The sequence below is a fragment of the Monodelphis domestica genome, chromosome 1, assembly GCF_027887165.1.
Source record: "Monodelphis domestica isolate mMonDom1 chromosome 1, mMonDom1.pri, whole genome shotgun sequence".
NCBI lineage: Eukaryota > Metazoa > Chordata > Mammalia > Didelphimorphia > Didelphidae > Monodelphis > Monodelphis domestica.
In genome coordinates this window covers 51,114,768-51,127,669 of record NC_077227.1, presented here as the reverse complement: position 1 = coordinate 51,127,669, position 12,902 = coordinate 51,114,768, and the positions used below count along the sequence as shown (strand labels likewise).

General features: G+C 48.8%; 1 protein-coding gene across 1 annotated transcript in view; it reads left to right on the top strand.

Moving 5' to 3' along the window:
* CSPG4 (chondroitin sulfate proteoglycan 4) overlaps positions 1–9,316 on the top strand; it is a 99,510-nt gene extending 90,194 nt beyond the window's left edge. The window contains exons 9-10 of the mRNA XM_056799211.1: positions 4,876–5,056; positions 6,136–9,316. Coding sequence (XP_056655189.1) covers positions 4,876–5,056; positions 6,136–8,060 — 2,106 coding nt within the window. The 3' untranslated portion in view covers positions 8,061–9,316. The remainder of the gene's footprint in view (positions 1–4,875; positions 5,057–6,135) is intronic.
* The last annotated feature ends 3,586 nt before the right edge of the window (positions 9,317–12,902 follow it).

Sequence of the window (12,902 nt, the reverse complement as noted above, 5' to 3'; positions counted from 1 at the left end):
TAGCAAGTCCATCAAGCCCATTATAACTTGGGTTTTGGTACTTTAAGACTGACAAGCAGTTTTCCTAAAGAACCAGCCTGTGAGGAAAGCAGTGAAGAAATTATAATCTCTTCTTTTCATCATTCAGTCGTTTGGGAACCTGGCTGATACCCCATGATCCCATTGGAGGTTTTCTTGGCAAAAATACTGGAGTAATTTGCCATTTTCTCTTCCGTATCATTTTACAAATGAGGAAACTGAGGCAAACTGACCAAACTCACACAGCTAGTGAGGGTCTGAGGCCAGATTTGAACTCAAGGAAATGAGCCTTCTCGACTCCAGGCTTAGTGCTCTATGCACTATGGCACTACCTCAGTGCTTCTCTAGCAATGGTAAATTGGAGCTAATTAACAGAGGGAAGGCACTACTTTAAGAGGGACTCTAAAATGTAGTTTTCACTGAGACTTGAAAGAAATCAGGGAAGCACAGGAGGGGAAAAGGAGGGTCGAGGGACAGACAGTGTCAATGCCCAAGGTTGAGAGACGAAGTGCCACCTCCAAAGACACAAAAGCCTCAAGAAACATTTACTAAGCACCTACTATGTGCCAGACACTGGACTTAGTGCTGGAGATACAGAAAGAAACAAAAGTCAAAGAGCTTACCATCTATGGGGTGAGAAAACATGCAAAGAAACAGATACAAAGCAAGCTAGTAAGTGGGAAATGATTAAAAGAGGGAAGTGACATTCCCCTTCTGGAGAGTTCGAATTGCTAGAAAGGTCTTCCTGATTTGACATCAGAAAGACCTTTCTAGCAATTTGAAGGCCTTGTCAGGCCTCTTTGCCACTTCCACACACATTGAGTATGCTTCTGCCTCTACTGCTTGGGGGTCATATAGAATAAGTCTAATCCTTCTTACAAATGAGAGAATATTTGTAAAACATGCCTGGCACATAGTAGGTGCTCTATAAATGCTTCTTCCCTTGCTCATTCCCTCTTCCATTTCCCAACTCTACTGACACTTGAAGACAACATCCTTTCCCCCCCAGAGTTTTCTCTTTTCCAGGATAAACAGGCCCAGCTTCCTTCTTGTTTATTTTTTCTTGTTAGACCTTTGCTAAGCCTCCAGGGTCACCAACCACATCTCTGGCTTTCCTCCTCATGAAATTTTCAGCAGAGTTGCCCTAGCAATCATCGTTGTCAACTTTGTCACCTGAGAAATAGAAGATTTCCCCAGGGTTCAGGAGAAAAGGGATAGGAAAAGGCACCTTCCACAGAGGCCACCCAGATCCGTTATAACTTCTTTTCCAACCACACCGACAGCTCAGAGCCAGGGCTATTCCTTTACAAGGAAAGACCCAGTGTAGAATCATAGACTCTCCATCAAGGAAAGGTCTCTGGGGTCGCCTCCCCCTTCCTGAACAGGACTCACCTCCCTTAGCACATGTATATATGGGCGTATGAGTTGGAGTTTCAGCTTTAAAAGATGGCTCTACAGCAAAACTGAATAATATGGAAATAGATAGGTATCAAATGATAACATTTGCACACCCCAGCAGAATTGCTTGCCGGCTCTGGGACGGGGGAGGGAAGAGGGGAGGGAAAGAAAATGAATCATGAAAACACAGGAAAATATTTTTTAAAAAATAAAACCAAATAAGATTTGCCCTCTACAGTATTATCATCAAGGAGTCAGTCAGCCCTTGGTGGAAGAAAGGAGAATTCAGACTGATTAACAAAGAAAAACTCAAGGCAAAAAATCAAAAGCCATTTGTTATAAGTATGTTGAGGTAGCAATATGTTGAGAGGCTGACCCCTGCAGATCAGGGGATGGCTTCCCGGAATAGTCAGCTTGTATGGGCGACATTCTCAGTGAGAGAAAGACAATTCTGCTAGATTCACATCGGCAAAAGAGATTGGCCAAGTGGGAACATGACAGTTTCCAGATAAACACTGTCTGCCTTTCTTCAGTTTCCTTCTTCTATCTAACTATTGTAATTTCCTCTTAGAAGGTGAAATTATGTATGCACCTGCAGTTGGAAAACTTGGAGGTGCAGGATGATTATGTTTAGTGATCAATTGGGGAGATTAGTCTCCCAATCATCATCAGGGGGGATTGTGAACTTTAGATTACTCCACCCTACTTAGTCTAACAAAAACAGGAATGTCTACACCCATACTTAAGGATTAAGTATTTAGGAGGATGGCCTATGACAGACATGTGCTAGCAAATCACAAATCAGAAACAACTGATAGACCCCTGGACTGTCCTAAGTCAAGCTTAAGCTACCATTGGTTCATGTGAGACACAGGAAAGTGATGTAAAATCGTCTATATATTTGCGTCACTTCCTCTCTCCGGCTTTTTTCGGCGGAGAGGTGGCTCTGGCAGCATCTTGCTGAGCATTTCGGCATCTTGGCGTGGTGGCAGTTTTGGCAGTGAGTTTTCCTTGATACTATACTGGGAGAAGCTGAGTAACTTAGTTCAGGTGAGGCATCTTCACTGAGCTCTCTTGGAGTTTAGGCTGATTCTTTTCTACTTTACCTTCCAAAATACTATCCTCTTAGAAAAGCCTCTAATCTTCTTCAAAAACCTCATGGCGGAGGTCTTTGAACTCCCTCTGATACAGGCCAGGTGGGAGAAATCCTATACCCTCTTCTCTCTCATCTCCTTAATTCCTTTCCTCTATATTAATTAAAATCACCATAAATTTCCAAACTGACTTGGGTATTTTATTTGGGATTTTCTCTGGCAACCAAATTAATTTAGATTAAGTCACAACCCTAAAATTATCCTTACAACACGTCACAGCGAGGGGTATATGCATTGGTTTTGTGACAAATGTCAGGGAATGCTAAGTGGCAGACTGAGTGACATCTTCACCTGCAATGACAGACAAACAGGTCTGGGAACAATGGGTCTCTGAGTCAATACAACTTTCTTTTTTTAACCCTTACCTTCTGTCTTAGAATCAGTTCCAAGGCAAAAGAGCAATAAAGATTAGACCATTGGGATGAAGTGACTTGCCCAGGGTCACACAGCTAGGAAGTGTCTGAGGCCAGATCTGAGCCCAGAACCTCCCGTCATCAATATAACTTTCAATACCTCTAGTGATAGAGAATGTCCACAGAAGTGGACAGCTCTAATAATTAGGAACTTTTCCCTTTATGTTGAGACAAAATTCATCTTTCTGCAATATATCTATCCATCATGTCTTGTTCTACTCTCCAGAGTCGAGCATAACAAGTCAATTCCCTCTTTCACATGATGGTTTTCCCACTATTAAAGACATAAGTGTCAAAGAATAAAAATATTTATTCTGTATTCTGTATTTCAGGCACAAATCTGCCAGAAACAATTCTGTTAAATTTTGTTAAATTAATTTAATATCCAAGGCATGTCCGGCTTAGAGAGATGTCCAAGAGGCCTCTCCCTCACTCTCCAATATGTCTCGGTTTCAAGAAAAGTTTAGGTAGCATGAGAACCTTCAAGAAGAAAAGCAGTTTAGGTTAACATTCCAGAATAGTTGAATAAGAAGTCACCAGCCCATTCATTCCTTTCTGGCCCAGTCCCCTTAAGGAATCAACAGAACTCCACAGGCCTTCACACTGGTGGTGCTAGCCTTCGTGAACACCCCAAATAGATGGTGCAATGGATAGAGTGCTGGATCTCAAGTCAAGAAGATATGAGTTCAAATTCTACATCAGATACTAGCTAAATTATTCTGGGTCTCAGTTTCCCTCTCTGTAAAAAGAAGGATGACAATAAGAGCCCCCTAGAGTTTTTGGATGGCTATAATGAGATATTTATAAATCACCTTTCAGACATGCTCTCTTTCTTAATATGGTCTAAGCTTATATAAAGCTTATTTTTAGCTGAGTCCAGGAATAGAACAATCAATGGATCTGTCAGCAAGCATTTCTTAAGCATTTACTCTGTGCTAGGCACTGAGCTCTAGAAAGCAAATATTGGGGGTAGCAAGGTGGCTCAGTGGATTAAGAGGCAGGCCTGGAGATGGAAGGTCCTAGGTTCAAATTTGACCTCAGACACTTCCTAGCTGTGTGACCCTGGGAAAGTCACTTAGCCCCAATTGCCTGCTCTTCTACCTTGAAATGGACACTCAATGTTCCACAAGAGAAGGTAAAGGTTTAAAAAAAAAAAGGACCCAACTCTTTCTCTTAGCCCAGGATCTAAACTGGGAGCCACATCCCTTGTCCTTAGGTTCTGAGGGGGAAACCAAGCTTGCCTTTGGCAGCCTCTCGTCTGATGGCGGAACCTCTTAATTTCAAGGTTTGAGGGGGGACCCACTTCCCTCCAACCTCAGAACCTCAAGCCCCTCCCCCTGCCAACCACAGAAGCTTCCATCTAAGGGGGAAACAGGCCACAGAGAAAAACAAGATTTAAGGAATATGAAGAAAGACGTCTTTCTGGCTGCATCCCTCCACACAAGCTCTGCTCCCAGATCCCAAACAGACACTAGCATGGAGGTTGCAGCTGGAGCCAGGTGGGACTTGTAGTTGAGTTGTCTTTCAATGATGGCCCATTCTTCGTGACCCCATTTTGGGGTTTTCTTAGCAAAAACAGTGGTTTGCCGCTTCCTTCATTTTACAGATGAGGACACTGAGGCCAACAACAGGGTGAAGCGACTTGTCGTATAATTGGTAAATATATGAGATGGGATTTGAACTCAGGTCTTCCTGACTCCAGGCCCAGCACTCTATCCACCATGCCACCATGGTGGAACTTGGAAGACACCAGGGTCCCAGATGCTGGTGTCCTGACCCATAGCGTGAGAGAGGCCTCCCTTCCCATTTCAGTTGAGACATAAGTTCGTTGTCCTAAAGAAGGCAATCCTAGACTCTGCCCAGACTCCCCAATGATTCTTCTTCTCTTCTAGGTGGATGCTGGGGAGATACTTTATGAGCATGAGATGCCCTCAGAACCCTTCTGGCTGGCCCAGGACACCCTAGGCCTGCGGGTCTCCTCACCTCCTGCCCGAGATGTTGCCATCAGCCTTTCCATCGCTGTGTCCTTTGAGACCTGTTCCCAGCGCACCAGCCGCCTCTGGAAGAATGAAGGTGAAAACCACGTGTGGGCTTTGGGGGAAGGTGATGCCAGATTGGGGAAAGTGGAGAAGCCTCAGGGAAGGGGGTGTCGTGTTCAATGGGGAGCTCAGTGACTCTTGTTCAAACCCAAGGAAGCTCAAAGAACATAGGAAAGGATTGAGGAGGAGGAGCTATTAAGCAGTCTGATTTGGAGCTAAGTGGGGATGAGATGGAGAGCATGATGGAATCTAGAGGCAGAAGACAGAAATTGTGTGCTTTGGGTGGCTACCAGGAGCCTCCCTCTCTGTTGCTCCCAACCAAATTTACAGACCCAAAACATGGTGGGGAAAGCTTTGCTCCCAAACCAACCAAGGAGAAGTAACCAACTTCCAACCCATCAGAAAGGCTCAAGAAATACCAATTGTGTTCTAAGCCCACAGATGAGGAAGAGGAGAGGCAGTCCCTCCCTCCCTCAGAGAGCAGCTCCCAATCTGTTAGGAAAGGCTCAGGGGACTCCTAGTCTGATGGACTCTACCCTTAAATAAACTTCAAGAGAAGATCCTCAGGAAACTCCTGGTCCAAGGGGCTTGGTGCATGGTCCCTGCCCTCACAGGATCTTCAGGGCAGGGAGGAGATCCAGTCACTTTTCCCCCCCTTAGGTAATCCCCCATCTATTAAGGGAAATAGAGTCACCACCCTTCAAGGGTGTGACCCAGTCCCTGCCCTTCAATCAATAACAATTAGGGTGCTACTACGTGCCAGGCACAGAGCTAGTCTCTGGGGATTCAAAAGCAAAAAATGAAGCCGTCCTTGCCCTCAAGGAGGAGGGGAGGGGAGAAATGACATATTAGCCATCTACAAGAAATATAAAATATAAACACAAGATAATTAAATAATTAAGTTGGAGAAAGGGGCACCAGCCACTGAGGGTCTCGAAAGCTCAATACCTTCCAGTTTACCATCCTTACTTGAATGCCCTTCATTCATTCATTCATCCCCTATCTGGGACATATTCCTTTCAGTCCTTGATCTCCACCTCCTTCTCTTACTCCCTACCCTCTGGAGATCCAGAACAGCACTGACGTTCCCTGGGGTTTTTCCCTTTTTTCCAGGTCTCTGGGTCCCAGAGGGTCAAAGGGCAGAGATCACCCGGGCATCCCTAGACGCCTCCAATCTCCTGGCCAGCATCCCAGCCTCGGACCGCCCCTCCCACAATGTAGTCTTCTTAGTGACGGAGTTGCCGGCCCATGGGGAACTGTGGGTGGGCAGCCATCACCTGGATGCTGCCCAGCCTTACTTTCTTCAGTCTGACCTGGCCAGGGGGCGGTTAGCCTACATCCACAGGGGCTCAGGCACGCAGAAAGATGGTTTCCATTTCCAAGCTTCAATCCAGGCTGGGCAGCAAGACTCTGCTCAGACGCCCCCAGCAGAGCATGGACCTGTGATCTCTGAGACGTTCCAAATCACTGTGCGGGATGTCAACGAGAAGCCACCCCAGCCCCAGGCCTCCAGGCCTCTGCAGATCATTCGAGGTACACGCGCCCCACTCTCCCGGGCTCAGCTAAGTGCTATGGATCCAGACTCTTCCCCCGAAGAGATCGAGTACCAAGTGAAGAGGGCGCCCCACAATGGCTACCTCCTGCTGATGGGCGGTCAGCCTTCCCCCGTGACTCGGTTTACCCAGGCAGACGTGGATGCTGGGAGGCTGAGCTTCACAGCCAATGGCAGCAGCACCCTGGGTATTTTCCAGCTGAGCATCTCTGATGGGGCAAGCCCTCCTGTGGACACGTCCTTGTCTGTGGATGTCCTGCCGTCATCCATTGAAGTACGCACCCGAACGCCGCTGGAGATACCCCAGGGCCTAAATTGGGCTCCGCTGACCCAGCAGCACCTTTTTGTGATATCTGACCAGGAAGAGCCAGACGCCACATACTCCATCACGCACATGCCCCAACACGGGTCTCTGCTGGTCAATAGGGAGCCCAAGACGAGCTTCAACCAGAAGCAAGTGGAGCAAGGGGAAGTGGCCTTTTCCTTCACCAATTTCACCTCGGCCTCGGATCAGTTCCATCTGCTCTCCCTTGCCCGTGGGGCCAACGCCTCCGCAACGGTGAATGTGACCGTCCGGGCACTGGTGCAGGCGCAGGCTGCTGAGCCCTGGCCCCAGGGCACCACCCTTCGCCTGGACACCAGCATCCTGGATGCCGGGGAGCTGGCCAACCGGACGCAGAGCGTGCCCCGCTTCCGGATCCTGCGGGGACCGCAGAGAGGCCGAATTGTGCGCATCCCACGGGACAGGGACCAGGAGCCTCAGGCCCAGCTGGTGGAGCTGTTCACCCAGGAGGACCTCAAGGAAGGGCTGATTGGGCTGGAGCTGAGCAAGCCAGAAGGCAGGGAGCCCCCGCGGCTGCAGGACAGCATCACCTTTGAGCTGTCGGCCAGGGGGGTGCCTCCAGCGGTGGCCTCCCTCGATTACACGTCGGAGCCTTATGATGCGTCCAGGCCCTATGGCGTGACTTTGCTCATTGCCCCTGGCTCCTCTGAAAGCAGCGGGGGCTCGCGTGGAAAGGACAGCTCTTCCCGGACGGTCACGGGGCCCCAGGGGCCCGAGAGACCCACCCCCAACATCAGAGACACAGGAGGGGCCCCCACGACCGGGCAGGGCCAGGTGACGCCAACCAGTGCTGCGCCCGCAGAAGGGGGCACCTTCCTGGGCTTCATCGAAGCCAATATGTTTAGCATCATTATTCCCATCTGCCTTATCCTGCTCCTGTTGGCCCTCATCCTGCCCCTGCTCTTCTACCTCCGCAAGCGCAACAAGACGGGCAAGCACAACGTCCAGGGTCTATCGGCCAAACCTCGCAATGGCATGGCCAGCGACGCCGAGACCTTCCGCAAGACCGATCCCAGTCAGACCATCCCACTGACCTCCGTGCCCGGCAAAGGGCCTGAGGCCAGGGGCCAGCAGGACCCAGAGCTGCTACAGTTCTGCCGGACACCCAACCCTGCTCTCAAGAATGGCCAGTACTGGGTCTGAGCCCCTGCCCCCCAGGAACAACTCTGACAGACAATTCTCTTCCCTTCTTGGGTCCGAGGGTCCCACTTCTACCTCCCACTTCCATGTTCCTTACTTCCTTTCATCCATCCTCATTCTTCTCAGGGGGTTTCTTGGGCTGAACAAGAGGGCCAGTCCCACATCACCATCATGTCTGATGAGACAGAGAAACTCAGTAAACTGTGGGAGAGTTGGGAGGCTGGGGTGGAGCAAAGACCCCCAGAGGGTCAGGAACAAGGATCAAGGATCTTCCCTTCCCCACATCACCATACCTGGAGAACTCCAAAGGTTTAGTAATAAGAGAAGGTCGGGACAGGGATGGAAAATGGAACTAAGGAAATGAAGCTGGCCCCTTTGTTGGGACCCCAATTTGGACAGTTAGGAGGCAGGATGGTCTTATGGGGAGAGTAGTGGGCAGAGGGATTCTTAGGTCCATCGAGGTCCATCTCCAGTTCCTGGCATGACCTTGGGTAAGTCATGTCCCCAGTCAAGGGAAGGGCAAAGAGAAAGGGCTCTCTCCTACCCGGGTGGAGATTGGAGAGATGGGATTCCACGTTAGGAGTCCTCACCTCAAGACTCTGCCCCCCAACATCCATCCCCAGCACAGGCCCTCCCTTTACTCTGAAATGGGGGAAAACACCTTCCCAATGGGGCCCACTTTGGGGTTTCTAGGAAGGGGCTTCCCCTCAGGGTCCAAGAAGGGTGGCAGCCAGGAGCCAAGGTCTTCCCCCTCATAGTGGGGCTAGTGGGACAGGAGAGAGAGGAGCGATGATCAGGCTTTCTAGGAGGGAGGGAAGTTCCCTGGGGGGAGGGCATCCACATTTATTTAAGGGATATTGCACAAAAATCTATTTAACACATTGCTAAGGCGGGCTGGGTTGGGAGCTTCCAAACAGCCTGGAGAAGGCAGCCTTCTGGACCAGGGGAAGCACCAGGATGCCAGTTCTGAGCTCCAGAACGTGATAGGAGGCGTTTGTTTGGTTTGCCGGCTCTCTGAGGTTACAGAACCTCTGAGACAGATAAAGGACCTGAGAAGATGCCATCAGAAAGACCTTCTTCTGCAGGGGACCAAAGGCCAAACCCATGGAGAAACCCAGGGACTCTGAGCCACTGGCCAGCCTTGGCAGAGCTCCTGGCGGTTCCTTGGGGCTCCCACCTGTTGGAGAAAGGAGCCGGGTTCCTTGGGACTGTGGGGATTCTCCAGGGCCTCTATAAATGGTGCTTTGGTTGATTCTCAACATCTTAGTGTCCAAGATGCCTTTATTTGTGTGATGGGAAATGGGCAGGGGGAGGCCAGGCTGATGCCTTGATGGAGGGTGATTGGGTCCAGCCCAGAGTCACAGAATCATAGGACCGGGAGCCGGAAAGGATCTGGGAGGCCATCGAGGCCAACTTCTTCACTTGATAGATGAAGAAACCAACATCCAGAGGAGAGAGAGTCAGCCAGGGACACCGGTGGCCGAGTGGGATTAAAAGCCAGGTCTTCTGACTCAAAAGCTAGCACTCTTCCTATTATATTATAGCCTTGGCCCAAGGAAGAACAGGGCAGCCAGGTGGCATAGTGGATAGAGCACCCTGGACAAGTCGATTCATGCTGTTTGCCTCAGCTTCCTCATCTGGAAAAGGAACCGGGGAAAGGAAATGGCAAGCCATTGCAGTGTCTTTGCCAAGAAAACTCCAAATGGGGTCAAGAAGAGTCAGACACAACTGAACAACAACAGGGAATAAGAATAAGAATATTTCTACAGTACTTTACAGATAGTATCTTCCTTGGTCCTCACAACAGTTCTATGAGGGCAGTACTATTATTATCCCCATTTTAAATTTGGAAATTTTTATTTAATTAATTAATTTAGACTATTTTTCCATGGTTACATGATTCATGTTCTTTCCCTCTCTTCCCCCCACCCCCCCTCCCATAGCTGACACACAATTCCACTGGGTTTTACATGAGTCATTGATCAAGACCTATTTCCATATGATTAATATTTGCACCAGGGTGATCGCTTAGAGTCTACATCTCCGATCCTATCTCCATCGACCCATGTGATCGAGCAGTTGTTTGTCTTCTGTGTTTCTACTCCCATAGTTCTTCCTCTGAATGTTATTATCCCCATTTTAAAGACAAGGAAACTGAGGCTCAGTGACTTGCCCAGGGTCATACAGCCAGCATGTGTCCAAGACAGGAAGCAAACCAAGGTCGTCCAAGGCTCTGTTTCCTATACCACAGAGTTGCTTCTAGACCACTAACATGTGGAAAGAGCAATCTCAGCACTGGAATCCTTTTCACTGGGTAAAATTTTTAGGGTGTTTTAAGGTCTCCCCAGAACTTTTATGGCCCTGATCTAGGATCATCAATTGAGAACTGAAAGGGGCCACCTTGGCTGGTTAGCTTAGCCCTCTCATTCTACAGAAGAAGTAACTGAGAAACAGAGAGACTTGGCCAAGATCACGCAGTCTGGTCAATAAGCACTGGGTACCAGGTAGTGTGCTAAGCCCTGGGGATAGGAAAGAAAGGCAAAAGATAGCCCCTGTCCCCAGAGAGTTTTCATTCTAATGGGAGACTACCTGCGAGGACCTATGGACCAGCAAGTGCTAGGCAGGATAAATGGGATAATCAACAGAGAGAGGGCACTAGAATTAAGTGGGACCAGGAGAGTTTCCTGTAGAAGAGGGGAATTTGATCTGGGAGAAATCAGGGAGGCTGTAAGGCAAAGATGGGGAAGAAGAAAGGGCATTGTAGGGGAGCAGCTAAGTTGCTCAGTGGATAGAGAGCCAGGTCTGGAAATGGGAGGTCCTGGGTTCAAATCTGACCTCAGACACTGCCTAGCTCTGTGACCCTGGGCAAGTCACTTCACCCCCATTGCCTAGCCCTTATGGCTCTTCTGCCTTGGAACCAATAGTATCTAAGTAACTAAAACAGAAGGTAAAGGAAAAAGAAAGACAGACAGATAGACAGACAGACAGACAGAGATGGAGAAACAGAGAGAGAGGGAGCATTCCAGGCAGGAGGGACAGATAGATAGAAAATAGCTAGAGGAAAGAGATAGATAGCCTTATCTGATAAAGAGCCAGGAAGCCAGTGTCCTTGGATCAAAGGGTACGAGGGAGACCTGGGAGGGAGTGTAAGGTAGAAAAAGAAACCCAGAATACAAAGCACAGGAGACAAACTCAGGTCATTTGACTCTTCCTCTAGGGCTCTCTCCCCTTGACCACACAGCCTACAGTAGCCCTCCCTTGAGAACAAAGCTGAGCTGCCTTGGGTGGAGCTCAAACTCGGGTCCTAAGTCCAAGGTCTTAATATTTGAGATTCATCATAACTGGGGGGCAAGAGGCGCAGGCATTATATCATAGACAAGAAAACCGGGGTCCAATGAAGTCAAGGAATCCATCCCAGGTCATACAGCTAAGAAGGGAGGAAGTCAGAACTCGAATGTGGGTCTTCTGGCTTCCAGTCTAATATTCTTTGCATGACACCAGAGAAGAAATGGAAGGAGACTTAAGTCTGCTCCCCAAAAAGGATATTATATAATAATAAAATGATAACTGACCGTTGGATAGCACTATTGGCCATTGTCCCATTGGAGCCCCGCCATTGCTCTGAGGTAGGTTCAGTTGTTTCCATTGTGACCTCATTGGGGGTTTTCTTGGCAAAAGGTCCTGGAGTGGTTGACCATGTCCTCTTCTGGCTCATTTTACACATGAGGAAACTGAGGCAGAGAGAGTGAAGTGACTTGTCCAGGGTCACAGGGCTAGTAAGTGTCTGAGGACAGATTTGAACTCAAGAACACGAGTCTTCCTGACTCCAGACCCGGCACTCTGTTCACTGAGCAGCCTAGCTGACTCCTGAAAGGGACATTAGAGTCCAGTTACTTAAATCCTTCGTTAGACAGATGAGAAAGGGAGACCAGAGAGAAGGGCCCTGCCCAAGCTTGTACTAGCAGGGAACAGCACAGGAGGTTCTAGAATCCAGATCTCCTGGCACTCCGTTCGGCATCTGTCCCACCGATTTGCCTGACTCTCTGTGAGTCCAATGAATGTCCAGTTAATTCCCATAGGACTGACCTGTAATCACTTCTCAGCCCCGGGGGCCAAGGTCCGGTTTAGCAGAGTTTGGGAGTCTGTACCCCTCCTCCAGAAGCACCTAAAGTCTTGCTCCATAAATGCTCGTGGGTTGATTGCCCGACGACAATTGATCTTGGCCTTCTGGGACTAGATGGTCCTCTGGGTTAATTCCAAGGCTCATTGCTGATGGACTCAAGGTCAAATAATATTAGGAGAATAAACCTGCGAGGCAATGAAGAAATATGTGGTACAGTAGAAATAGCACTAACCCCAGAGTCAGAAGTCCTGGGTTCGAATCCCACCCACTTCTGGTTCTTATACCCTGTGTGTCCTAGGACAAGTCATCTAGTGGTCTCTAAGTGGCACACCAGATCGAACACTGGGCCTGGAGTAAAGAAGATCTGAGTTTAAATCCAGCACCAAACACTTCCCAGCTGTGTGACCCTGGGCAAGTCACTTAACCCTCATTGCCTAGGTCCGGAACCAATACACAGTATTGATTCCAAGATGGAAGGTAAGGGTTAAAATAAAAGATATTTGAGGAAACTCTTTTTACATCGATAAATGATTCCAAGAGAACCTCCAGGCCTAGACCAGGGACAATCACACTGTGACTTTGGGGGCCTCCTTCCTCCTCCCTGAGCATCCCCCTTTCAGGAAAGTCCAAAGCCTCGAGGCTTCGTTCTAGGAATCAGACAAGAAGGGGCTTTGGTGAAGAGCCAGACTCGGGCTAATGGGTGTACAGTCAAGCTTCTAGCC